The sequence below is a fragment of the Ochotona curzoniae genome, unplaced genomic scaffold (assembly GCF_017591425.1).
Source record: "Ochotona curzoniae isolate NIBS_2020 unplaced genomic scaffold, NIBS_Ocur_1.0 contig_1274, whole genome shotgun sequence".
Classification (NCBI taxonomy): domain Eukaryota; kingdom Metazoa; phylum Chordata; class Mammalia; order Lagomorpha; family Ochotonidae; genus Ochotona; species Ochotona curzoniae.
In genome coordinates, this window is record NW_024465023.1 from 29,979,190 (window position 1) to 30,006,129 (window position 26,940).

The window sequence follows — 26,940 nt, forward strand, 5'->3', positions numbered from 1 at the left end:
GGGGGCGCGGTCCCTGCCATTAACTCCTTTTGTGCCAGAGATGGCTGAAATCCTGGGGCTTGGCCCAATTCCCCCAGGCTCAAGCATGCTCTGTTCATGCTCTCTTCTTCTCCCTCTCTTAGACTCACCCCTTACACCACAAGATACCAGAAAGGTGATCTTATAGGACACCTAGTCTAAATTTCACCCGCAAAGCTTGAAGTCTTGGAATGAGAGGAGAAACTGAGGCACTGCAGGCAGGAGCCCTCAGTGATACTGCATAGACAATCGTCCTCGTTCCTCACCTCTCCTCAGCAGCAACCAGAGGGGCCATTCTGCCCATATTCCATCTCTCCTGAAGGTCAATGCCACTGCCTTCAGCTGGGGCATGTCAGATGCCCGTGGTCTCAGCATCTGCTTCTCCTCTCCAGATCTTCGTGTCTGTGCATAGCCCACCTGCCCATTTTGTCTGGCACCCCCAAGACCCTCTGAATGTCCTTTAGCCTAGCCCACCCTGTTCCCTTGTTGCTTCTCAGAATGTTTATGTCAAAAGCTGGGTCAGAAGAGAGCAAGTCTGAGTTGTGGTGCCCTTCACCCTGTCAGGGCATGCCATTGCATGCAAGCCCAACTCTTGAATGTGGTAAATCCCATGGAGAAAGGGCTTCATGGACCTCAAAGGGGATTTTGCTTTATAATTTGGCTATTGATTCATATTCGTGTTTTGTTTTGTCTTGACCAGCACACTTGAATACTTCACAGTATTAAGTCTAACTATAGTTTGGATGTTATCTTTGAGTCATCAAACCACCCTGTACCACCCTACAAGGCTGGGCTAGTTCTCTCACAGCCCAAGCTACGCAGACCCCAAGACTCAGAGTAAACCAGTTGACTCTCTTGGATAGCTTCAGATCAGAGGCCCCCACATGATGGCAAGGGGCTCGAGACCAACACTGTCACAGCTTCAAATGCAACTCTGCAGCAAGAGCTTTGAGTTTTCTCTACTGCAAAATGAGAGTGAGCAGCAGTCATCTTGGGTGGCCCCCAGGGGAGGGGGAAGCAAGCAGTCATGGGAAAACAAGTAGTTCTAGCAACAGGGCAAAGAGCAAAGGGCGTTGCTTTTGGTCTCTCTTCCTCCCAGCCCCACACCATCCTCCCACTGCCCATTTTATGATGACATATGCCAATGAGAGACATTTTCTTTTCATCCCAGAAATGCTGACTTTGGGGGATGTATTTTAGCATCTGACTAGAAGGATGCCACATGGTGCATGGTGGGGACCACACTACAGGCTTCATTCCACCCCTGGCCTACTGGAGACCCAGTTACATCTGTGGTGTTGGAGAAGGAAAGCAAGTTACATTGATTGGCTTCCCTGTGCTCCAGCCCCAGTGGCCTACTCCCTCCATGGAGACAAACTGTGAGGAAGTTGCCTCACTGGGCTGAGAAGTTAAGTTGCCCTGTTGAAGACAGAAAGGGTCCTCTATCTTGGTATGTTGCTAGGGTGGGGAAGGGAAGAAGAGGGTGGCCATTCAATCAAAATTAAGACATTCAGGGGTGAGAGATGAACTAGGGGAGTGGATCTGAACAGACTGAAGGCTCTCACTGGTGGGTGTGGCCCCCCAGCCCTGGCCCGACTGACCACCCTTTCCAGCCATGCAGGACTCACACACACCCTTTGCAAAGAAGCTTTGTGTATTGGGTGCAACAGCTCTGGGGTGTCTATATAAATAATATACAAAACCCAACAGCTCAATGCTTCACATTAACAAAAATACTAAAAACTCAGTAAAAATGGAGCCTGAGGGAGGGGCCCCAACCACTACTGGTGCTAGCCCAGGCAGGGGACTGGGGAATTCAGAGGGAAGGATGGGGCCACATCCAGTGTACAAGCAGTTCTTCCAGGTGGCTCAGTAGCGTCCAAATATGTTGGTGCTGGGCTGTGGCTGGGTATCTGTGAAAAACCAGAAATGATCAGGGTTGGGAGAATAAGCAAGGTGCAGATATATACAGAGAGAAAAAACTGTTTAGGCTCCAGGGGAGGGGAAGGAAAAGGGGAGAGGGAGCAGAGGCTGGGGAACGAGGGAAGAGCTAGCTTCTTCCCTCTCCCACTGCTTTAACCCTTAGGCCTAAGCCACTACCTTGGCTACTTCTGCCCCACCCCAAGGCCACATGTACCCCACAGGGCTCTCCCTGGGAAGGAAGGTGGACCTACTGGAGAGCTGTTGTTGGAGCTGCCGAACCAAAGCCGCTGTCTGCTGCTGCTGCTGAGTCTGCTGAAGCCCCTGGCGCTGAAACTGGGATAGAAATGGGAAGTGCAAGATGGATCTTCCAACCTGCCACCTCCCCCTTTCAGTCTTGTCTCCCAACCCTTCTGGAGAGGGTTGTGCCTTGCCTCCCAGCTCTCCCCCATTCCGTCCCGTCCCCCAGGTTGCTTCATTGGCTCCATGCCCAGGCTGGGGGCCAGCTGTCCCTGAGCCTGGGGCTGTAGTGAAGCAGCTACCTGGGGCTGAGACTGGGGCTGTGGTTGGGGAGGAGCTGCCTGTTGCGGTGGCTGCTGCTGGTGTTGCGGTGGCTGTTGTTGCTGTTGCTGTTGCTGTTGCTGTTGCTGCTGCTGCTGTTGCTGTTGCTGTTGCTGCTGGGAGAACATAGGAGACCTCTCTGAAGAGGAACGAGGGAGCCAGGACTGTGAGGTGCAGGGATGGGGAGGGCTGGACGGAGGCGGGGGGGGGGGGGGGGAGGTTCCGGGCCTGGAGACAGGCAGGAAACGCTGGGCCCATGGTCTTCCCTTCTTACGTGGCTGCCCTACCAGCTATTAAATCAAGACTCTCCAGCAGACTCCTCCCTGCCAGGAGGGCTCCTCAGAAGACAAAAGGGAACTGAGGAGGGCAGGGGCTTAGTAAGCCCCACCCTAGGCCAAGCACTCCACCCCTGCAGCTTTAGTGCCCAGCCTCCTTTAGTCTTGGTAGCAATGTGGTAACAGCTTCTGCCTGGCTCCCTCACCCCCTGGGTTCTCGGGTCCCAGGTGAGCTGCCTGGGCCTTACCCTCAGTATCTGCTGTTGCTGCTGTTGCTGCCGGATGTGATACTGTTGTTGCTGTTGCTGTTGCTGCTGCTGCTGCTGCTGCTGCTGCTGTTGTTGCTGCTGCTGCTGCTGTTGCTGCTGCTGCTGCTCAGGCAAGATGGAAGCAGAGCGGACGCCCGCCTGCACACCCTGGGCACTCAGTGGAGCCATGGTAGCTATCATGGGTGTCTGCTGCAGTGTCTGGTGTGAAAACCTCCAAAGAGGAAAGGGCCAAAGGTCAAGGCATGGCAGGAGAAGGAGGAGGAGGAAGAGGGAGGGCAGAGAGGGAGGTCCATAGGGAGTTTGAGCCCTGGGTTGGTGGTAGACATTTAATCCTAGTGGTTAAGAAACTGCTTAAGATGTTTGCATCCCATATTTAAGGGCCTGCATCTGATGTACAGCTCTGGCACCTGACTCTAACTTCCTGCTAATGCAGACCCTAAGGAGGCAGAAGTGAAGGCTCAAGTGACTGAGTTCCTGCAATCTTTGGGAGATACCTGGGCTCGGTCCCCAGCTCATGGCTTTCATTGTGGGCATTTGGGGCAGAAAGCTGGTACCCAAAGGCTCTGCTTATACATATCTCTGCTTCAGATAAACAAACAACTAGGTAATAGAGTCCTGTATCCCTGATCTGATTCATCCATTTTTCTTACTGCTAACAAGAGGAGCCCTTTGGGGGACTGACAGATTGGGAATAAGGCACAAGATGATACTCCATTTTGGTGGTCAGGAATGCTTCAATTTAGTCCAACTATTTTTTTTTTCCTTCTTATGAAAGTAAAAATCCATTGGAGCATGTGATAGGAATTCTAAAAACACTCACTTGAGGTCTTTAGTTGTAACTCTTGTCCCCCAATACCACTCCAAGGTGCTCTATTCCTTTGCCCTCCCTATCTACATCTGTCAGACTGTCTGCTGGGCAAGTCTCATGGTTTCTCCCACCTTTTGCTGGGCATCCTCTCCACTCATCCCACATGTCTCACTCTTTTCATTCTGCTCAAAATCTCAATTCTACAGCTAGGGCATTCAGGCACATTGCAGCCCTCCTTCTCCGACCTAAGTTCAGATTTTCTATACCCCATCCAAGCTCCTTCTTTCTAGCCCTCTAACTCTGTGTATCTTGGCCTCCATGTCTTTATTCATATTACGTCTTTTCTCTGGAATGCTCTTCCTTATCCCCAGTCCTGTAAACCCCAAGCACAGCTCTCCTTCAAAGGCCATCCTAAGGCTGACCCCCTGCATGCGACTCTGATGACTCAGGCCCACACTGATATTATCGCACACTTTCCCTACCCCCCCCAAATTTCTATTTTACTTCACAGGACACAACAGCACACCTGATTATATCTTTGTTCTGAATGTTCTCTAAATACTCTGGGTAAGTCTCATCTTTCCAAGTGTAGTAAAAATTCTTCGGTGCAAGAGACTATTTTTGCTTTGTTTTACGGTCTTCCCTCACCTCACCCAGTCCTGGCATATTGTTGGTACCCAGTGGCCAGTTAGTCAGCGTCCCTTCCAGGGTTTTCACCTGCATAGTCTCAAGACACAGGCTTGATCAACAGTAATCATGGTGGGAAAGTTTGTTCATTAGTCCCTCCTTGTGAACGGCTCAACCCTAGCTTTGTGACTCCTTATCAGTTTGAGTTACTAAGAACTCCTGATTTTTTGTTATTAGAGTTGGATCCATGACCCACCTGGCTTCTCTGGAACTTAGAAAAAATGTTTGGGAACTGCATGTGAGATTACTGGTCTCAGACATCCCTTCCAGCTCCAACTTTTGGCGGTTATGGACTACGTGGTCAGATAGGCATCCTCAAGTCCTGCAAGAGTTCTGACTGCTCCTACCTCTAGCTGTGGAATTTCCCCAGGGCACCTGCTTCCTCATACTGCAGGGTCTCCAGCTAGCTCACCATTACTTCTGGTACCTTTGAGTGGAGGTCAGTCCATGTCCATAGGTTGGGGCCTGCTGGTGCACATAGCCACTGGGCCGCTGCTGCAGGTGGCGTGTAGGATCTACAAGAGTAGGATTGGTAGAAGGGTGGGTGCTCTGATAAGGCTGGCTGGAGTAGCTGGGGGGCACCATGGTACCTGCAGGGCCTGTGTGCTGCTGCAGTCCCACATGAGAAACATAAGAAGTATAGCCCTGTAGGGAAGAAGGAGAGAGGGAGTCACGGGCAAGGGTGTGTGGAGCCATTCGTCCTGCTTTCCCTGAGTCTCATGAGCCTGGGTCCTTACCTGGGAGGTCTGCAAACCGTAGGAAGAGCTGGGAGTCATCTGATGCACAGACGACTGTCCCAACATCCCCTGACTCTGCTATAAGGCAAAAGAAGAAAACTTCAAGTCAGAAAACACTCTCTGCCACCTCCCATCTTGCCATCTGCCATCTTGCATTGTCCCTGTGAGGATCCCAAGTGTCTGTGCCAATGCTGTGATCCTCAGAAAGTCCCTCCCCCGACAGTCCTCCCTACAGCCCCTCTCACTATCTTTGCCTGGAGCTGTTGGCGAAGGCGCTGTCCTTGGGGTACCGCAGGTTGCTGCTGTCGGTACACAGATGTCTTGTAAGAAGAAGGTTCTAGGCCCATGACGCCAGTCATATTCGTGGGCAGCACTCCAGGGTATGTTGGTCGAGGTGGCAGCTTCTGCATTGGTAGTCGCACAGGGCGGTAGGGATCCACGCGTGGGCCACCTGGAAAGGAGAGCACAGTGACATCTTCTGGTTCCTCACCTCTACCACCCCCTTCCTGTCTCTTACTCAGTGGTCTCCTCTTCTGGAGCTCCCAGCAGTAGGAGGCTTGTTAACTCCATCATTCCCCACAGCTGCCACTCACCTGCAGGGAGCGGCTGGTTCTGGGTGTACAGGCCTATGGGATTATTCGTCCTGTAGTTAATATGGGGAATGGAGCCAGGGTTTGTATGGTGCAGGAGGTCTGGAGGCACTGTCACACCATAGGGCCCGCTCCGTCCTGGGCCCATTCCATAGTCCTGTGTGAATGGCATGGGATAGTAAGTAGCCCGAAGCTGGAGGGCAGACAGACAGGATGGGGCCAAGAGGAACTAGGTTGACTCGATTGGCTTTGTAATTATGCCAACAGCAGCCTTCGCCACCCAGCCCTCCCACAACCACGCACAGTAAAGTTCCAAGGGAAGCAGCTGTGGGAGTCCTGGGAGAGGATGCAGCACTTGCCTCGGTCTTGGTAGTTGTCTGGTTGCGCTTCTTGCCCTTGGTGGGCTTCTTCTTGCGCTCCTCCGTGTTAGGCGGAGCAGCCCCAGGCTTGTCAGTTTTGGGGGGTTCTGGAACCTTTTTCTCAGGCTCCAGCAGGGTGGGGGCAGGGGGCTCTTCATCTTCTGGAGGCAGTGGCAATGGCTCTAGGTAATAGGCACGGGGCCGGGGCCTCAGGTGTGTGTGGTAGAGCAATAGCCGCTGTTGTTCCTCTCCTCGAGATACTCGGCGGTCGACCCGGACAGTCCCGAACCAGCCCCATGAGAGAGGCCCAGAGAGCTTCAAGCCCTCCAGGAGATCCCATGGGGAGATCTTCTGTTTGGTGGAGACCTGTAGACCCTGCTCCAGAAAATGAGAAACAATGAGCCGTCAACACTCAGAAATAAAACGGATGTCGGGAACTGGCAGAGGAGGGTGAGGGGTCTGGTGATAGAAAACCAAGAATAATCAGAGGGAGGCTCCGGGCGAAAGAAAGGAAGAGAGGCTGATCAGGACACATGTGAGGGAACTTCAACAAGTTCATGAAGCTGGAATGCAAAGGTAAGTTTGTGAGGCTGGTGTTGTGGCATGGCATGTTAACCCACTGCACAAGAAATTGGGCATTCCCATATCAGAATCCAGCTGTTCCATTTCCAATCCAGCTCCCTGCTCCCACACCTGGGAAAGCAATGGAAGATGGCCCAAGTGCTTGGTCCCCTGCCACCCATGTGGGAGACCTGGATGGAGTTCCTAGCTTATGGTTTCAGTTTGACCTTGCCCTGGCTGCTGTGGTCATTTGGGGAGTGAACCAATGAACGGAAGACCTCTCTGTCTCTCCCTACCTGTCATTCTGTTTTTCAAATATGTAAACACACAAATAAAGTTTGTTGTGGAGCAAAATATGCTCAATCCATGCATATGTCCCTAGACTACATATTTTGCATGAATTCTGTGCAGAGGCAAGTGTTACGAGGGCAGGGAGGGCAAAGGGGAGAGATGAAGGCATGGTAAAAGATGCAAGAGGAAGAGGCAGGGGAAGGAGCCAAGACATAGACAAGGGGATGAGTGTGGGAGGAGGAGGCTGAGTGAACTTCCGAGGAAGACTGAGGTAAAATCAAGAAGGGAGGGAAGGCAGGAGACAGAGAGAGGGAGGGAGAGAGGGAGGGAGGGAGGGAAGGAAAAAGGGAGGGAGGGGGAGAGAGAGAGAGACTGAGTAAAGACAGAAAAAGAAACAGAGAACCAGAAAGCCCAATAAAGAGATAGCCAGAGGGCCCAGCGTAATAGTCTAATGGCCAAATCCTTGTCTTGCATGTGCTGGGATCCCATATGGGCATCAGTTCATTTCCCAGCTGTTCCACTTCCCATCCACCTCCCTGCCTATGGCCTGGGAAGGCAGTAGAGGATGCCCCATAGCCTTAAGACCCTGTACCTATGTGGGAGACCTGGAAGAAGTTCCTGGCTTGTAGCTCTGGCTCGGCTCAGCTCCAGCCATTGTGGCCACTTAGGAGCGAAGCAGCAGATGGAAGATCTTTGTCTCTCTTTCTCTCTGTAAATCTAACTCCCCCCGCCCCAAATAAATCTTTAGAAAAAGAAAGAAGCAGCTGGAGAGCAGGTGAAGAGTGGCAGGCAGGGAGAAAGAGTCAGATGGCTCAGTAAAAGCAACACAGGTTCAGATGGGCTGAACCTTAGACTTGAAGCCCTGCATACTTCTTTTCCTCTCAGAGCTGCAGTATGTAAGGATTACGGCTACTCAACAGATACCACCAATGACAGAGAGGGACAAGAGGCAGCTGCAGTGATGGGGTGGTAGGGCTGGTGACAGAACTGTCTCATTAGCCAGACAGAGGGATGGGGACCAGACAGGTAGCTGGTGGGGCAGAGGCAAGAGGAAGATGGGGCACAGAGAAGTTGGAGTGGAGCGGGTTAAGGGAGAGAGCAAAGAGGGTGGGACTTGGAAGATGGGGAGATACCTTATAAGGAAAGGTAAATGATTCACTGAAAACACCAGAGAAGGCTTTTGCCACTGGCCAAGCCCAGTGGACTCCTGAGCCTACAGAATCTCTTTGTAGCCCTGGGGTTAATGCAGGGGCACTTCTGGCTCCAAGAGGACAAGGGGCAGAGTTGTGGGAAGACAAAGGAACATGCCTCCTTCTTGAAGATGGAATCAAAGCCAGCAATCTTGTTGCCCTTGGTGTCGATGAGGGAGCCCTGGGGTTCACACGTGATGACATCTCGGTTCTGTTTGGGTAGTGGCAGCAGCTGGCGAACCTTTTCCAGACTGTCTGACTGGCGCTCCCCCAACTCCTTCTGCAGGCACGAGGAGAAGGGACAAGAGTTCAGAGTTACAAAAACAAGACAACAACAACCAAAAGAAAAAAAAAAAGAGGGACAGGAAGTAAAAAGCACATGAAAGGGAAGGGTTGAGGCTGTGGGCCAGAATGAAATTCCTGATGAGACCAGATAGAAAATGCCAAATCAGAGGAGAATATGCTGAGAGCCCAGCACTCTGTACTCACCTGCAGCTTCTTTACTAGGTTCATGTATGCACGCTTGTTTTCCTCCATGCTGCCCTGAGAGATGCTAGACATGTCTGCAGCCAACGTCCCATTGATGAGGACGCTCAGCATGTCCAACACAGTAGTGAAGAGTTCACTGTGGGACAGGGAATCAAGGAAAAATCCAGAAAAAAAAAAGTTAAGAGAGAAAAAGGCCTCAGTGTATATGTGTGTGTGTGTGTGTGTGTGTGTGTGTGTGTGTGTGTGTGTGTTCATGGGGTCAGGGGAGGTATTTACAAGCAGACAGGAGTGCTGGACACGTCATCCCAGGGGCAACAAAACTGGGTGAGGAACTGAGGATTGTGGGGTCCAGGGCATCAGCCACACTGACCAGTGGATCATGTACCGGGCATGGGGCAGGGGGACCCTCTGGGGGAATGAACCATGGGGCAGATAGGGGCAGGGATGCTTTACTTGTTGGACTGCATGTCAACAGTGCCGCTGATGATGACGTCCAGGAGGAGCATGGCCCACTCTGTGGTCTGCTGGGTGCTGCGCTGCACCGTGTCAAACATGCCCCCTACCTGCCAGGGCCAGAAGGCATTCAGATGGCTCAGGGATGACAGCCAGCATTGAAGAAGAGCTTAGCTTAGGAGTGGGGTTGAGTGGGACTCATGACACTTGAGCCCAGGTTGTTCAGTTGGACCTAGGATTTGCTACATGATCTCAGCTGATGACTAAATTTTTGAACATCTTGGAGATTCTATTTGCTTTCTTATCAGACAATGGGAGTTGGGCCAGACAATCTCCATGATTGCATTTAGCATTCCACAGTGGAATTCCAAGGTTTTTAGGGTCCAGCCATGGTAGAGGATACTCAAACAGAGTCCTTGAAAGGCTCCAGGGTATGCACACAACCTACTGGCCCCTGACCACAGTGATCCAGTGCCAAGAACCATTTTTAGGTCCCATGTGCTTTAGGAGAGCATGTTTAATCCTTGAAGTCTCAGAAAAAAAATCTGGGGCCTCTACCCTAAGCCTTGCAATCCCTAGCCAGGGTCGTCTTCTATTGCCAGCCTCTCCATCTCCCTTATTCTACCCAGCTCCCTTTCTTACCAGGTTGAGCCTCAGCTTGAGTGCCTCATGCATTAGCTGCTTTGGTTTGCAATCATCCAAGTACTGGCCATCTCGCCAATTTTTCACAATCTAGGACAGAAAAACAAGTTGCGTGTAGGGTCAGGGATCTTCTCTTCACAGTGAAGCATCCAATGTGCGTGTCAGCAAGTGCTCAAAGTCTCCAGTACGGGACGGCCTCACAGGTGCCTCAATCCCTTCCCTCCCACCCACCCTCTGTGGCTTGGGACCTGTACCTGGTGCACCTGGCTGTGGAGGGAGGTAAGGAGTCCCTCCCGTTGCTCATCCTGCCCCTTCAGACATGTCAGCACCAGTGACAAAAAGGGCTGCTGGCTCAGCAGAGACATGCTACCAACAGGAGGAAAGGAAACAAAAAGGGAGACTATGGATTAGAGAGTGAGACTCACCTTCTAACCTCCTTTATGCCAAGCCCCCAGCTCTATTCCTATTAAGGTACAACCTTTTGCTCAGAAATACCCAATCTTGGGCCCTGATCTTCCACTTTCTTATGTGGTTTATCATCAACCCTCAGTGTCAACTTCTACTCTGTCCTGGGCCTTCCCCTTCACCTCTCTACCCCCCTCAATCCTGGTCCTTCCAGAATCCTTTACCTTTTCTGCTTTTGTCGATCACGTTCTTTGCGGGAAGAGGATCCCAGGTGCTGACCCTTTTCCAATTCCTCCCCAGCAGCCTTTAATACGTGTCCCTGGACTGAAGTGGGCAGTTTAGCAATAAGGGGAGCCACCAGCCATACACCAGAGCGCTCAAGAGAGCTGGAGGAAAGATAGAAGACATGGAGTTATAGGGGAACTGGCCAGATCAGAACAAGCTATCCTCTCCTTTCCTCGATGAACATGCCCAGCAAGACCATGTGGTGGATGCTATTCATGGGGCCAAAAGAGAAACTCACAAAAAAAGGGGGGGGCCCTAGCACATTTCTACCCAACCTGAGCACAGGCTTGGTCTTGCTGCTGCTGGGCATGTTGCTTGCAGTGCTTCCAGAAGATGACCCTGTCTCTGCAGACTGCTGGAAAACCTCAATTGTGGCCTTGGCAATGTTCTCCAAGAGGGAGTTCATCTCCTGGGGAGGATGGAAGGCAGAGACATGCTATAATAGGTAGCTAGAGGGAAAGGAAAATGGATGAGAGGGGATGGGACATGAGGGCAAATAAGAGCACCTGATGGGCGGCAAGGTCTAGCAGGATTTATGCCTTCTAGCACCTCTGCGTCTCCCCAGTTCTTCCCACTATCTTCCCCTTCACAAATCTCCCATCTGGGACTACAGCAATGGGTTCTACCACCACATCCCAATAGCTCTAACACTCCCAACCCATTTTCCTTATCACCAGCTCCATATGCTTGCCATCTTCCCATCCTTTCTTATCTCTCTCTGCTCAAGAAATCATGTGTGGGGCTGACATCATGGCACAACAGGTTAAGTTGCCACCTGCAACACTGGCATCCCATATGAGTACTAGTTAAGAGTCCTGGATGGCTGCTCCACATCTGATCCAGCTCCCTGCTAATGAGGACTGGGAAAGCAGTGGAGGATAGCTCAGGTGTTTGGGTCCCTATTCCTATATAGGAGAACCAAATAAAGCTCCTGGCTCCTGGTTTCAGACCAGTCCAGCTCTGGCAATCAGTTGAGGAGTGAACCAGTGGATGGAAGCTCAATCTCTCTCTCTCTCCTGCTCTGCCTTTCAAATAAAGTAAAAAATCTTTAAGAAAACAAAAATGAACCTAAGGATAAGACTTAGCTTTCCCCACAGGGACTTAGTTTCCTAATACACAGACCTAGATGTGGCCATGGGAGAGGGAGGGCTGGGGTACTACTCACGTTGTTAGGCGTCTGCTTGATCATGAGTTGCAGCTCCAGAGAAGACTGGCGCATGGTCCACTGGTCCAAGTTCTGTGACAGAGGCCACAAACTGGTTGTCATCACCTTCCCCCAGAACCCCAACAGCCTGGGGCTAGCTTTCAATCTCCCAGGCTCGACTCAGCCTCCCGAAGGTCTAGAAGGTGCTGCTAGCCCCACCCTCAGGACAGGTTTTCAAATGCTATACATGCAGCCTATTTTCAGAATGACTCAGGAAAGATGCCTTTGCCCACACTGCTGCTCCAGAGACTCACACCCCTTAGCTTCAGGGCTGCTTAGTGCTCAGCCTTTCCATCCTTGCCATTTAGGATGCAGCCTGCTACTCCTGCTCAGCCCCACTGCTCAGAGTTCCCAATGGGACTTTCTAAGACAACCTTTCAGAGTCCTACAGAGTCTGCCAGGCCATGTCCAAGTGCTAACTTTAAAAAGGCATGGGCAGACCTGGGTCCATGTACTGACTCTCAACGTACTAGCCAGCTATGCGGCCTTGGACAAGTTTCCTTAACCTTTTTTGGGACTCAGTCTCCTCCTCTAGCCAGCAGGCATACTCAGAGCAACTTTGCAGGGGTGTGAGGATTTAATAAGAAAGTGCATGTGGAGAGCATAGCACTCTATAAAGAATGGATATTACAATTCAGTCCCTGAGTCAGGACCCAGTTACCAAACACACAAGGCCTAAAATGAGGCCTGCTACAGATAAGCTAATACTCACTCCCAACAGCTGGGCCTTCACCTACTGCTTTGACACTGGAACCTGGGCCACACGGGATTTATTCCTAAACCCACGTTGGAGTCATTGCTCTCACTGTGTTTCTGCTACATCCCCGTCAGTCTCCCTCTCTAGCACCCTCTGTTTTCTGCCAGATTCCCACTGCTTCTCTCCAGACTGGGCCATCCCACTGCTTCTGCCCTGACCAATCGCCTTTCCCTCAGCCGACCTGTAGGATCCGCTTGATGCGTTGCCGCTGAGGGTTTTCACCATCCTCATTGTCCAGCAGTCGATGTGGGTAGCAGATGAGCTGCATGAGGCGCTGTGCCTGGGCACTGCTCAACACTGGGTCTTGGAGGTCATTGCTGTCCTCACACAGTGACTTAAGACAACGTTCTCCTACCCATTCCTGAGGAGTGATAATCAGCAGGAGTAGGGGCAGACAGTGAGGGGCTTGGGGATAAGGCAGATGGGCCAGGGTTTGTCAAGAAACATGACATATGGTAGCAACGATCAGGGGCTAGAGACAGGGCTATATTATTCTGAGGCATGGGGGGAAGGTGAGGCTGACCTGTTGGCAGATGCTGCGTAGCACGTATTTGGCATAGACATCCAGACTGGCTGTCTCCACAGAGATGTTGCGGCCACCCTGCCTCCGACCACCATTGCCACCTCCTCCTTCCTCCTCTGGAAGTTCTTCTGTCCCTCCTGTCACGGTGAAGCCAGAGCCCTTCAGCTCCGCATCCCCTGTGGTTCATGGGTAGGAGATAGGAAGGGCAGAGTGAGATCAGAATCCTGTATGGCGGCTTGCCCCAGGCCCACACAGGGGCAAAAACTTTCCGAATTCTGCCCTACGGGACACAGGCATACTTCTCTCCTGCCCCGCTTCCCCAGAGGTCAGAGAGACCACCTTCAGGAGGGAGAAAGACTGTCCCTTGTAGTTTAACTGGCACTCCACCCGATACACACTTCTGGCACCACTCCCTTCCTATCCCCGTACCCAGTACAAACACAGCCTTGAGAACAGCAAACACAGCTCCATCCACGATGCGGTTCTGGGAGGCAGCCAGCAGGTGGCGGTCACAGGAGGAGCGGATTCCTACAGTAGGCTTGTCTGGGGAGGGAGCTTGAAGTGAGGGCAAGCCCAAGTAGAAAGGGTGGGGGTAAGGGAGCCACGATTTCTACTGCTGGCTGACTTGTTTCAGGGTCACTTACTTCCATCCGACTGGCAAGGATTGAGCTGTGGGGTCTTGAAAAGGTGCAGGAGGATGCGGCAGGTGAGCCGGGCTCCAGGCTCAGAGTCCTGCTCACTACAGGCTACAAGGAACAAAAGCAGAATTGCAAGAGCTGTTTATGGATGTGTGTGTGTCTGCGTGCATGTGCTGGGGGTTGGGGTGGGGGGCATAAGGCAGATGAGATAAGATGAAAGGCAAAACTGTAAGATAATTCTAATGGTGAGGTAGAGCTGGGAACTGCTTTGTAGCCATGGAGTCAACAACTGCAAAGTCCAGGCCTGCAGATCCTCCAGGGCTGGAAAAACAGACTCCTTCTAGCCAGCTGCACACTCGAGCAGTGGCCTTCGGTGAGGGCCAGCAGGGTCTAAGCACTGTCCTATGTGAGGATAACCATTGAGTGTGGACTGAAATGTGGGGCCTAGAAGTTTTAGGGGGATACAGATCAGTGTGTTCACCAGCATTAAGGAGTGAAGGAATGGCGGCACAGCGAATCAGATCTTCCAGAAGCAAACACTGCCGAGCGATGAGGATAGCAACAAAAGTGGCCAGGGAGTCGTGAAAAGACAGGTCACTGACCTGCAGGACAAAGCAGACAAGTCATTGTGACTCAGTGTGCAGAAAGGGCCTGCTTGGAGTGGCAGGTCTCTACTCTTGGGCACGCTCATCCACTTGACTACCTTTAAGGATCGTGAGCAGACCCCTGCCCTGGCAACTGCCCCATCTCCTCCTCCCTTATCCCCCAGCCACAGCCATACTCCATGCTAAGTCTCACATCTACGTTGCAGAGAAGGTCATTGAAGCCACAAGTGCCATTGTTGGAGGAGCAGCACAAGGCCTTAAGGACCCCTAGCCATTCAGCACTCAGGGACTTGCAATAGCCGGTGAGCTCAGCACACAAAATTGCGATGTCATTCACCCTAGGGAAAAGCATAGGTACCATCAGCAAAGGCCTCGCTCCACAAACCTCAGATTCACTCACTGCTCATCTCAGCTCCCCTGGTAACAATCAAGGCTACAGGAACCTCCCTGGCTATCTTACCCCTCCCCATACCAGGCAGGGGGGCGGTGCCCACATCTCACTCGGTATACCCCATACCTATCAGGATCATGATGCCCCACACAGACGTGCATAAGGGCATTGCAGACAAAGCTGTAGCGGTTTGCAGGGTTCTCACTAAGGCTCTTGCCCAGCCCTGTATAGGTGAAGGTGTGAGCTGCGGGGTTTTCCAGAGTGTCGATCATGAACTCGGGCGCCCAGCGCATATTGGATTCTGATGGCTCCACATTGCAGTAAATGGTGTTCTTCACTTTTGAGCAGAAGTCACTACAAGGGCGGGATCAAAGGAGAGAAGTAGTGTGGAAGGAAGCCTGGTGAGCTGGAGGGGCAGGGAGGAAAGGGGAGGGGAAAAAACTGGGGAAGAGAGAGCTTGGGTTGAAAAAGAGTGAAGGGACAAAGCAGACTCAAGGCAAGAAAGGAACCACGTGAGATGAGAACAGGGGCCTGGGCTAGAGGGCAGGAACAAAGAGCACGTTCCCCACAGACACGGGCTGCAGGCAAAGCCAGTGGAACAAGGCCTGCTCTCAATGATGCAGTAACATGCCGAGAACATGGTCCATAAACGGTCCCGGACAGACAGCAGGGGCTTGGGCTGTGCTTAGCTTCTGAGTCAAGTGGTCACAGCAAGGAGACGGGACCAGGCCCCCTCCATTAGCCTTTCCCTCCCACCTCTCTTACCTGAAGAGTTCCCCAAATTTGCTCTTTAAATGGCTACAGGAGGTATATAGATCATAGAGATAAGCGAGGATACAGCGTTCTGCGGAGGAGCCATCTGACCGGTTCATTCCATGCTTCACTACGCCACACAGCCTGCCGGGGAAAGGTCAGCCAGGAGGGGTCAGCAGGTGGCATGCAACCCCCCTGCTCCCTGGGGCATGAAGATCCCTTGAAACAGATTCAAGTCTCGGCAACACTAGTCTGTCTCCACTTGACTGGCAGGTGTCTCCCCATGGTGTGAGGTCACGTGCTCTTCCCTGGCCCGTGTACATAGGCCTGTGCTGGAGCCTTGTGCCTTCGAGTTCTGTGGAAGGCCCTGCTTACCCCTCGAAGACCTGTGCCATCTGGTCCTGGTTGAGGATGAGGCAGGCATGATAGTGCCGCAAGACCGCCACGATGCACAGGCATAGGCTGGTAGTGTAGCTGCCCACCAGATCCGAGGACTTGAGAAGCAGCTCGGCCTCAACAACGCTCAATTCATTCAGCAGCTAGCAGGGTGAATGGAGGTGAGAGCTGAGATGGGGGCCCTCATGTTGCACACAAACCCCTCCTTCCAGGGAGGAGAGTGGCTGAGGCCTGGCCCAAGCCCCTGGGCCCTGTTACCATATGCCACTGTCCTTTATTTTATTAACAACACCTCTTCCCAGTCTCTAGGATACAGTTCTGTGAAGGCCACAGTGGGAGGACGGTCTGTGCCCAATGCTCTAATCTGTTTCTTGGGCCTCCCCAGGGAGCACTTAAGTCTCTATTCCTGCAATCTCAGCTCATGTTCCACTCTCCACCCTCGTTCCACTCTCCACCCTTGTTCCCCGCCCCACCCTCCCCCTGTGCTAGTCTCTCTGTCCCTCCAAACGTCCCGCCCAGGGAAACTGGCTGGAGCCCCTAGCCCTGACCTCATGGCCCTCCACAGCGCCAGCTTCTGCCTCCACCCTTATCTCCCCCAACTTCCCCACCTGAATGGCAAAGTCGATGAGGCCACTGATGCTGAGTGAATATTCCATGAGGTCGAAGATGAACTGCACATGCTGCACCAGAGGCAAGTGGTATGACATGCCAAGGGCAAAGCTCGTGATCTGCTCCAGAACATTCCGGGAGACCTGATAAGGGCAGTGGGAGTGAGCGGGAGTGGAGGGAGGGAAGAAGAACCAGGGAAGCAGGAAAGGATGATGGTGAAAGGGGCTGAAACCAGCAGGCCTGGCCTGCCTAGGGGGAAAACAAAAGATAAGGAAGACAGGAAAACTGGACAGGACAGGAGACCAGAATACGGGAAGGGGCTGGGCTGAGGCCCACACCTGAGCTGTGACCTGGTGTTGGTCATAGTGTGAAAGGTGCTGGAACTTAGCAAAGATATCTTCAGCAGTGGGGAAGGCTTCAGGCCGGTTACGTCGCCGCTTCTGTCCATCCTCCCCACCTGAGGGGACAGTTGAAAAGGTCCAGTTAGGACGCAACAGATAACTAGCTGACTGGGGGTAGGGAGCTGGGTGGGGGGAGTGGGTATGGAGAGAAGGCTATGGGGGCAGGAGGGAGGGAGGGAAGGGGAGGGGAGGGGAGGTAGGGAAGGAGAGGAAGGAAGAGGGTAGAAGGGAAGGGAGGGTCAAGGGAGGGACAGGGGAGGGAGGGAGGAAGGGGACAGTGAAGCCAAGGTTTAGAGGACCACAGACTCTGTGGACCTTGGAGGAGTACATATGGGGAGGTGCTAGGTGGAGGGCGGGAAGGGGGAGGGCGGGAGGGCAGTATGGGGCTTACTGTGAGGTACCTAAGAATGTCAGGTCTCCAGGATTCAGAGGCACAATAGGAGCAAGCTGGTCTGCAGAGGGGGGGAATGAGGGGGGAAGTTTCAAAAGGACTAGAGCTCTCAGGAGACTCTAAGAGACAGGACATCGGGACATGGCTGGGGGGGTTCCCTATGCTGGGGAGGGGAAGACTGACTAGGGCACTGTGGCAGTGGCAGGGAGGGGTTGGTGGATGGGGGGGATCCATTCAAGGAGCCTCTCACCCACCAGTTTCTGCAGTTCCCTTGCGGTTCAGAACCTTCAGGATATCCTTGGTGATTTTCTTGATGGCGTGGCGGGCATCGTCTCGCTGCTTTCCCACCCCAAATAGCACGACCAAGCGCTGGTTGCACTCATGGCTGCATGATTCCTCCTGCATCCCGGCAGCACTGTCAGACTCCAGCACAACTCTTCTACCCTCTACTTACAAGCATGCTTTGTCCTTCTCGGCAGCCCCATGCCCAGGCCCCTTCCCGACATACCCATACCCTCAGCAACAGCTCCAACCCTCAGCAAATTCTTTTCGGGCAGAAACCTAGGCTCAAAGTGGAGTGCCACAAGGTGGGAGGCAACAGTACCTGAGGAATGGGAAAGTGTGTGGCGTACTGCACGTGTCGTGGCTGGTCATAGAGGACCCCAAGGGTCCCCTCGATCTTCTCTTTGGGTGGGGGCTTCACCTCCTTTTCAACATCTGGTTTCTCAGGGGAGGGGCTGCCCTTCCCCTCACAAGGCATAGTAGGAGAAAACAACTGAGAGAAAGGTGAAAGGGCAGGACATTTAGAAGAAAAAGGAGGAGTAGATAGGAGGGCGTCAAGAAAACTCCCCCCGCCCCCGAGAGGCATAACGGGAGGATCTAAGGAGCTGGATTCCTCCAAGCTCAGGATCTAACTTACTGAGAAGTCAGGCTTCTCCATGTCCTCAAAGAGCACACTGGAGCTAGGGTCAATGTCCATAGATTCTGACAGCCCTGGATCCTAAAGGCACAGAATACAAGCCAAGTTGCTGGAGCCCTACAAAGCTGTGCCTTGCCACTGAGTTCAGAGGAGACGTGAAGGAAGGTGAGCATGCTGCATCTGAATTCAAGCCCTGTCCAGACATGAAACCACTGAGGGCCTCAGTTGCCCTCAGCTTCAAATGCAGAATAGGGCCCAGCACAATGACTCAATTGGCTGATCCTCCCCCCCTTTTAAGTGCCAGGATCCCATATGGGCACCAGTTTATGTCCTGGCTGCTTCACTTTTCATCCAACTCCATGCTTGTGGCCTGAGAGAGCAGTGGAGGATGGCCCAAAGCCTTGAGACCCTGCGCCCATGAGACCCTGAGGAGGCTCCTGAGTTTTGGCTTCAGATCAGCCCAACTCTGGCTGTTGAAGCCACTTGGGACATGAACTAGCAGATGGAAGATCTTTCTTTTTCTCCTTCTCTCTGTAAATCTGTCTTTACAATGGAAATAAATCTTCAAATTTGAGGATAAAGTGTACCTTACACTGGCATGTGTTTCTGTATGGCAGGTTAAGCTGTTGCTTGTGACACCTACATCCCATATCAGATTCACATCCTGGTTACTCCATGTCCAACCTAGCTTCCTATTAATGCATTCTGGGAGAGAGCAGAAGTTGGGTCCAGTGCTTGAGTTCCTACTACTCAAGTGGGAGACCTGTATGTGGTTCCAGCTTCCTGGCTTTGACCTGACCCATCCCTGGCTATTGTGGATGTTTGAGGAGTAAAGCAGTAGTTGAAAGATTTTTTTTTTTTTTTTTTGCCACCTCACCTGTCTTTGTCTGTCTCTCTTTGCCACTTTTCTTTATAAGCAGTTAAAAATAAGCAAATAAGCATTTCAAAAAGCCCAATATTTTACAGAGATATTGCAAATATTAAATGAACAATAACAACCCCAAAGGTTATACTACCCTTACTGGGCAGAAGAGACTCTCAGAGGGCTGGTGGAGTCTTGATGACAGGAGTGTCACCAGAACAACTGGACAGTCAGGAACAGCCCGCTCACCTCCAGCTTGCTACTGCTGCTACCCTCAGCCTCCTTGCGCTCTGGGTCATCGGCCGGATCATCAAAAGGAGAGGGAGGCCGGGGACCAGGGGCTCCAAAGGCGAGGTCCCCTCGGGAGATGAGAGTGCAAGTGTACATGTTGTGGGAGAAAACATCGTGGCGAATGAGTTCACAGAAGAGCAGAACCAAATTAAAGAATTCCACCCGCTCGCTCTCACTTCGGGGGTCCGCTGCAGGGAGAGAAGGCAGACAGCTGAGTTAGGAAGAACACCAGAGAGGTGGGCACAAAAAGAGGGGCATACCTCAAACAGGGTGTTCCTAGAGGGCCCAGGAGATGGACACACTGAGGGAATGATTGCCATGACGGGGGAAAAAAAAAAAAAAACCTGGCTAAGGGGCAAAGTGTGGTTGGTTACCCCAGTGTATTACTCTATACTCCGGCTCAGAAAGAAATAGAGCTTCTTTACTGCTATTTGTAGAGTGCAAGAGCTTCAGCCACACATTCCCATTTTTATTCTTCTATTTCTCTACTCTGAAACTCCGAGATGAACAGGAACTAAAATTATGTCAAAAAGTCATTCTGCATTACAGTCAAGATCTCCCTGTTGCGTCTCCCCAACCCCATTATGCTTTCTGATGATGGGGGTTGGCAATTGAGTCTAGACAGAGTAAAAGGTGACAGGGGCTCATACTCAGCATGGGAGCCTGTGTATCCAGAAACTGCAGGAGAACATCCTGGAAAATAGGAGCGCTTGGAGCAGAAAGGGAGCCAGAGGCGACGGAGCCCTTCTCATCTGCGGCTTCTGATTCTCCACAGCGCTATGGGAGAAGACAACAAATCATAGGTCTGAATTCATTTGCTTCTTTATTCCTTAATTTGCTACCCTTAAACTATGTCCTGTTTTGCCTTGATCCCACACTTTTCACTTCTATTTCCCCTCTCTCTCGCCCCACGATCTCGGTTTCCTTTACCATCTACCAAGAAGGTGCTGGTCCCTTCTTTTAACTTGACATCAATATACTCCCTTCTACTTTGGACTTAGGTCCTTGAGTTCCCCTTTAGGTTCTCTACCTCTTTTCCACTCTATTCTCGCACCTTTAACTTCAGTCCCACTTCCATCTCAATGAGTCTCCAACCTTCCCATCAGCCAACTTCAGCCTCTCCTCTCTCACCTCAGCCTCAATCTCTGCCTGTCTCTTCTCCAGGAGCTTGGCTACCACCATAGCACGATGCCGGCCAGAACGCTTGCAGCTGACGGCCCATTCACATAGCAGTGAAACCACAGCATCATCATCTGAAGAAATCTGAAGACCAAAGGAAGACAGACGGGAATGCATAGCACAAACATTGGGGATAAAGGATGAAGTTCCAGTTTCGTAAACACTGCTGCCCACTCTTCAAAGCTCCTCGGCCTCATAAGATCAGCTCTACAGACACCCCCCTGGCTTCAAGGCTTCACCATGCCTTCCTCTCCTACAAGCCACGGTGACTTTTTGCTCATTCTAGTCCCCCTACTTGTTTACCTCATGCCCATCCTTGCTGGGCCCCAGTCCAAAGATTCGGTTGCAAAGTGAGTCAAGAGAATTGCTAAAGTCAGAGCGCTCGAAGCTATGGCTATCCAGCACTTCCAAAGTATGGAGCACTCGACCGATAGTGAAGCCTGCAGAGGAAAAGCAGTAAAGGGCACTTAACTAGGGCCCCAATGCATCCTTACTCTCAGATGCATAGTCCTGACCACCCCAGCCTTCCCTTAAATGTGTTTCTGTTCTCTGATACGCACCTGCAGTAGCTTCTTGGCATTTATCAAAAGACCAGCGAACCTCAACTGCCTGTCCCCGCTCCTTGATCTGCTGCTCAATTTCCCGCAACTTTGCACGGACCTGTGAAAGTTTCCAAGGATGCAAAAAGGCCACAGCCTTAGGCTAAGGAAACAGTGCCCAGCCTCCAAATCACAACACCTGAAAGAGTAATTTAACCTCATATCCTAAACTGGGAGTTGCAGGCTGACAGCCAGACTTACCTGCTGGGTGAAGGCACTATTGCCCTCCGGCATGGGCAGATTAGAGGGAGCTATCGGCAAGTGGTCAAGTGGTGAGCCAGTTTTAATTCGGCTATCAGTCAGCGAGTAGTGCCAAACCAGGGCACTAGGGCAACACAGGAGGATGGTCTGTCAGACAGAAAGAGCAAAGTCAAACTCAGTTACCATGGCTATCTCTCTGGAATGCTATTAAAAGCCCCAACCCTTGGATTTTGGATCTAAAGTTATGGTGAATCCCCAAAGCAGGCATCACTCCATACCCAACCCCTTCCTTCATCTACTTCCCTAAAAGCCTTTGGATCCATTATTTAGCCTGGGAATTAAGAGGTTGCCAAAATCCCCAAAGGGCAACGCCACCCTCTTACTGAGAAGCAACAATCTCCAAGCAAGGACTCAGTGCCTCCTTCCACCTTCAGTTTGGAATCAATCCCATTCTCCCAAGGATGGGCAGCTGCTGCTTTTTAGGCTCTCCTTTAACACTGCCGCGGCTCTACCTTGTACCTACCTGAAGGATACAGCTGAGGCCAAAAACCAGGGGTCGGTGCTGGGGGCACAGAAGCAGGTCACTAAAGGGAGTTGAGGGTGTACTGCTAGTTGGGGTCTGGGGAGCAGGGGTGGTAGGCAGAGTGCTTGTGGACTGTGCAGATATGACATGAGATGAGTGGCTGCTCACGCCGTCCAGCTGCAGGGCTAGTCTCCGGGTACAGAAGTAGGCAAGGCGGCGGGAAAGGTATGCAGACTGCACGAATTCCCCGGAGTACTGTGAAGACATGGCCATCAGAGCCGCGAGTTCTTGCCAAGGACACGGCTCTCTAACTTCTTCCTCAGATCCCACCTAGACCACCCACCCAAAATCCTAGGCCTTACTCGAAGCAATAGGGGCAGCAGAAGTTTAAGCAACTCATCCTCTCCGGGACGGATTTTTTCAAAACACTCAAGCACCCAGGTCAGGAATTCATGTCTGTCCAACATTCCATCCTAGGGAAACAGGAGGTGGCAATAAGATTAATTCAGTCAAGGGACTTATGAGAGATGAGGCAGATAAAGTAAGGGAAGGGAGGAAGAGGACCACAACTAGAGTAAGATGGCAAGGAAGTTATATCCTATACCGACAGGGGGTGAGGTCAGGCTCAATCCAATGCTCCAAGCAACATGTACCCCGTTCCCTACCTGGAACATGAACATGGCCAGCTTTTCATTGTAGTCCCACTGCCGGATTGCCACCTCTACATCATGGGGCAAGGGCCCTACTGTAGAACCACATCCCCCACTTCCTGTAGGCCCAGGTCGGTAATACTCAGCCATCTTCTGTAACTGTTCCCATAAGTACCTGGTGATGATCTGAGTCCATTCTGGAGGAAAGAAGTTAAAAGGGCTAGATGATATTATCCTTCTACTTAAAACACCTCTGTACCTTCCTCCTACCCTTCCATCGCCATATTTCTTTTGAAACATTTATTTATTTCTCTGAAAGGGAGAAGGACAGAGAAAGAGGGGCACACATACATACTGGGAGAGACACAGAGAGATCTACCATCTCCTGGTTCATTCCCCAAATGGCTGCCAAAAGCCACAGCTGAGCTAGGTTGAAGCCGGCAGCTAGGAGCTCCAGCCTGTTCTCCCGCATGGGTGATGGCAGACTAAAGCCCTTGGGCCATTATATGCTGCTTTCCCAGGTGCATTAACAGGGAGCTGAATCAGAGCAGCCAGGCCTCATATCAGCACTCTGATATGGAATGTTAGCATCGCAAATGCCAGCCCCAATTGCCATACTTTTAAATTCCATTTGTCCTCCTAGCTTACAACCAAATGCCACTCTCCTTCCTAAAGAAAGTGATTCCCCAAAGATATTCCCCAAAGAAAGTGAGCTTTCTGTTCACTGAAGTCTCACAGAATCGTCTGCCTCCTCCTTCGATACACACCACTTCCTACCTTTAATTGTTATTTGTACATATGTGTTAGCCCTGATAGACAACAAGCATTCTAAGGGGAGAGATCATTTACTGATCTTTATAGCCCAGTCCATGCACGCAGCAGATACCCAGATTACTCAAGGTTTACTAATGGAGTCTATGAGTACAAGACACAAGCAGAAGCAAAGACTACAGACAAGGAAGGTAGAATGATCCTGAGGGTTTGAGGCAACCTGTGGTGTTACTCACCCATGAAAGGATCAAAGACAGGTCTCTTCTTAACCTTGGTCTCAGTGATTGCTGCATAGTAGGCACAGGTCATCTTAATGAGCCAGGCGGCCCGCATTACAGGCACTGTGTATTTTGCTAGGTACCCAAACACTTCTTCCTTCTTGTTGAAAATGGGGACCTGAGTGGACATTACAAATAGTGAGGTTTCTATTACTCAGGAGGTCGTACCCAAGCAGCTTTTTAAAAACCTTTATTTATTTATGTTTCATCAACTTGAACGGCAGAGTAAGCAAGAAAGAGAAGAGAGAAACACACACAGAGAGAGAAAGAAACCTTCTATCCCCTGGCTCACTCCCTAAATTTCTGTAATAGTGAGGGCTGTGTCAAGCTGAAGTCAGGAGCCCATAATTGCATCCAGGTCTTCCATGAGGATGAGAGGCCCAAGTACTTGATTCATTATTCGCTGCCTTTTGGGATGCATTAGCAGGAAGCTCGATTAGAAGTGGAGCGTCCAGGACTAAAACCAGTATGCCAATATGGGATGTGGGCATCCCAAGCAGTAGTTTAACCTTCTACACCATACCACCTGCGCACAAGTTACTTTACCTGGTACCAGGAAGATACTAAATAACCACTCCCCGAACAACACCCCCCACTTGGCCTGAAGAACAAGAAACAGTAGTTTACCTTTTTGGCTAATTGTGTCAATGGTTTGGTGCCAGCCAGGTCAGTGAACCAAGTGTTAATGGCACTCTGGGAGCGTGGAGTGACCAGCCAGAAGTTGTCCTTCTGGTTTACTTGGAGCTTCCTGCGCCCACTGTCTGTGAGAGTGTTACACCTTAACTTCTCTGCGATAATGCTGCTGAAGTTCGAACTGATCTGAAGGGAGAAAAGTACATGTCAGGGGGGGAAGAAAGGGCAGAGAGGTCGTCAGGGGCTTGCTGGGCAAATGTCAGTGTAGTGGCACTAGGTTATTAAGGCAAACTCGGTCATTTACATTGTGGCTTTAAGCCTTGCTAACCCAAGGTCTTTGGTGCTTTGGAGATTCCTCCAGTCTTTTCCTTCAGCCTGGCACGGTTGTCTCACCTTAGCAGGATTGAAGTTGACGTTCTTGGCACTGCCATGTTCGTCCCCAGAGACAGCAGGCTGGTTATTGAAACCTTGTTTTACATTCAAGGCCGTCAGTTCATCCTGAGGCAGGAAAATGGCATTTTAGTGGATCCTCCCCAAACCTCCTCACCTTAGGAGGAAGAGGTGGTGGAAAAAAAAGAGGGAAGAGAAGGGAGTCAGGGGGCAAGGGCAGCAGCAGGATTCAGAGCAGGCCACTCAGTCCCTCACAGGTCCGCCTCCCTCACCGGCACAGTCACTGAGATTCCTAACCCCCCGGAGCTCTGTCAACATCACTTCCCTCCCAACCTGACTGAGCCAACTTTCTGCGCTCAGCGTATGCAGAGCAGGGTGCCTCTGGCGTGGCCACAGCGGTCCTTATTCCCAGCCCGGAAAGCCCCAGGCGCTGGGTTCCCCCGCAGGCAGACCACTTTTACTCTTCCCCCTTTCGGGACTTTTGCTCCCACTCATCGCCCCGCCCCCCCGCGAACTCCCCCCTCCCCCGACCCCCCAACGCCGGGCACCACCGTCCAAGCCTCCTCATCGACTACGATCGCGTGCCCCTGGCCCCTGGCACATCCGGATTTTTCACCGTACCTCCTTCTGTTTGGGATCTTGAGGATACACATCGGGAGGCCCCAGCCGCGGCCGTTTCAGAGGCCGGTGTTCGTAGCTCAAGATCCCGAAGGCCGCCATCTTGCCCAGCCCGTAATGCCAGAGGCGCCAGCAGGGCAAGACTGAGGGTGGGAAGTGGGAGGGGGGAGGAGGGAGAGGGAGCCGAAAAGGGGGGCGGCGGTCGGGAGGACGGCAGCCGAGAGACAACAAGGGGGGCACGTTAGAAACTCTCGAACATTGCCGGAAACTCCCGAGGGCAGCCGAGGGACGCCGGGAACCAGCGGACAATACCGACTGCAGAGAGGGCGGGGCCTGGCCCGGGGTGGGGCGGAGCTCCGCGGCCTGGGAGCTCTACCACCCTGGCGGTGAAAAGTCCATCTCGCTCCCGAGAAAACCTGGGAAAAGCTCGCGAGTCCCGTGTCATGCTGAAGGGCTGCGAACCCGCCCAGAAGGAAGCAGCCGTAGGGCTGCATGCACTCTAGCCTGTGCCTGGCTCGCAGCACCCAGATCGCTTGTCGGCCTAGAATAAATGCTCGGTAATTTTTGCCTCGCTTGCAAACTGCCTTTTACAGGCCACTTGGTTTCTTCGTTCCCGGGTTGGAAAAACGCCTTTGCTAATACCTCCTTGAAAGCACTGTTGTGCCGATTAGAAGCTATGTATGCACAAGAAAGCACCTATTAAGCCCGGAAACGCCGACCTAATCCCTCCGGGCCCTTCTGGTCTAGCACAGAGGTTCCTAATCTCTTTTGATACGCAAACCCTTTAAAAGGTCGAGGCAAGCCATGAATAGTCTTCCCAGAAAAACATCCATGTGCACACACAGGATGTCACATAGTTTGCAAGCAGAGTCCCAGATCTACGCATGTGTCACAGAGGAATCCATGAATTCCCGGTTAACAAGTACTGCAGCAGAGTGTCACTACTTCTCAACCATTACCTCCTTCAAGCCACAAACGGTTCACGATTTAGGGATTACTGCCAGGGTATGATACAGCCCCTCAGTAACAGAGCTGGGTCCCGATTCTGTTACTTCCAGAGCCACAGTCTTTGTGTTACAGTAACCTCTTCTAGAGAAGACAGAACCAAGCTGTTAGAATAACAGTGACAAAGGAAAAGAACAGAATGTCATTAAAGCACATGCAGAACAAGAAGCAAATTCTGATTAGAAGACGAGAAGAACGTCTTCCAGGAGGCAACATCTGAACTAACCTTGAAGATTAACGATTACTCACACACACAGAGGAGTGGGAGACACACACACGACTTAAAATTGGTGCACGGAGTTTGGGGGATTAGTTACAGGTTCACAGCAAAGTTGGAAGGAGTGTCGAGGTAGCCTCTCTTGCCACAGCCTCCCGCATTCCCAATATCTGCCATCAGTGTAGTTTGTGTCATTGTCACCCAGATTTCATGGTTTACATTAAGGCTCATTCTCCACATCATGCACTCTGTGGACTTGGACCATGACATGATATGTATCCATCCCTAAAAACCTTCCGTGTTTTGCCTAATCATCCCTTCCTCAACTCAGGAAGCCACTGATATTGATATTGTTACCCCCTGGAGACCTCCCCCGTATCTCTTCATGGCCTGCCAGCTCTGTTTTTTCAGTGCTGAATGATATTATTCGGGATGTTGCAAGTTTGTTTGCTGATCTACTGATGAACCTTGCAACTGTTTCCAAGTATTTCCAACAATGTTACTGCTATAAACTTTCCTCTGCAGCTTGTTTTCCTGCCTCCCACCCAAGAGGGCTGAAGTGCCCGCTTCCAGTGCTAGATGGTGGAGGCCACCCT

At 51.7% G+C, this 26,940-nt stretch overlaps 1 protein-coding gene across 4 annotated transcripts; it reads right to left on the minus strand.

Annotated features, from left to right (window-relative positions):
• Positions 1–1,654: 1,654 nt before the first annotated feature.
• MED12 (mediator complex subunit 12) lies at positions 1,655–25,392 on the minus strand. 4 transcript variants are annotated; one of them, XM_041000587.1, is made up of 45 exons: positions 25,126–25,392; positions 24,508–24,612; positions 24,109–24,300; positions 23,440–23,599; positions 22,448–22,629; positions 22,145–22,255; positions 21,783–22,037; positions 21,260–21,406; positions 21,020–21,119; positions 20,763–20,899; positions 20,412–20,543; positions 19,931–20,057; positions 19,239–19,468; positions 18,128–18,208; positions 17,813–17,983; positions 17,463–17,607; positions 17,219–17,269; positions 16,755–16,873; positions 16,416–16,559; positions 15,787–15,950; positions 15,424–15,555; positions 14,785–15,012; positions 14,461–14,605; positions 14,144–14,264; positions 13,669–13,770; positions 13,454–13,567; positions 13,025–13,200; positions 12,683–12,862; positions 11,706–11,777; positions 10,816–10,949; positions 10,480–10,641; positions 10,105–10,216; positions 9,851–9,940; positions 9,209–9,318; positions 8,756–8,891; positions 8,385–8,546; positions 6,225–6,599; positions 5,869–6,022; positions 5,530–5,726; positions 5,276–5,353; positions 4,966–5,183; positions 3,023–3,254; positions 2,481–2,615; positions 2,193–2,274; positions 1,655–1,931 (listed from the first exon to the last, which is right to left on the minus strand). In XM_041000587.1, the coding sequence occupies exons 1-45, from the start codon at positions 25,222–25,224 to the stop codon at positions 1,888–1,890; spliced, it is 6,543 nt and encodes a 2,180-aa protein (XP_040856521.1). In that variant the 5' UTR covers positions 25,225–25,392; the 3' UTR covers positions 1,655–1,887. The 4 variants fall into 4 exon arrangements, with proteins under 4 accessions (XP_040856521.1, XP_040856529.1, XP_040856514.1 ...); XM_041000595.1 differs by having other exon boundaries at positions 5,276–5,350; positions 25,126–25,333; XM_041000580.1 differs by having other exon boundaries at positions 2,481–2,636; positions 25,126–25,333.
• Between the last annotated feature and the right edge of the window lie 1,548 nt (positions 25,393–26,940).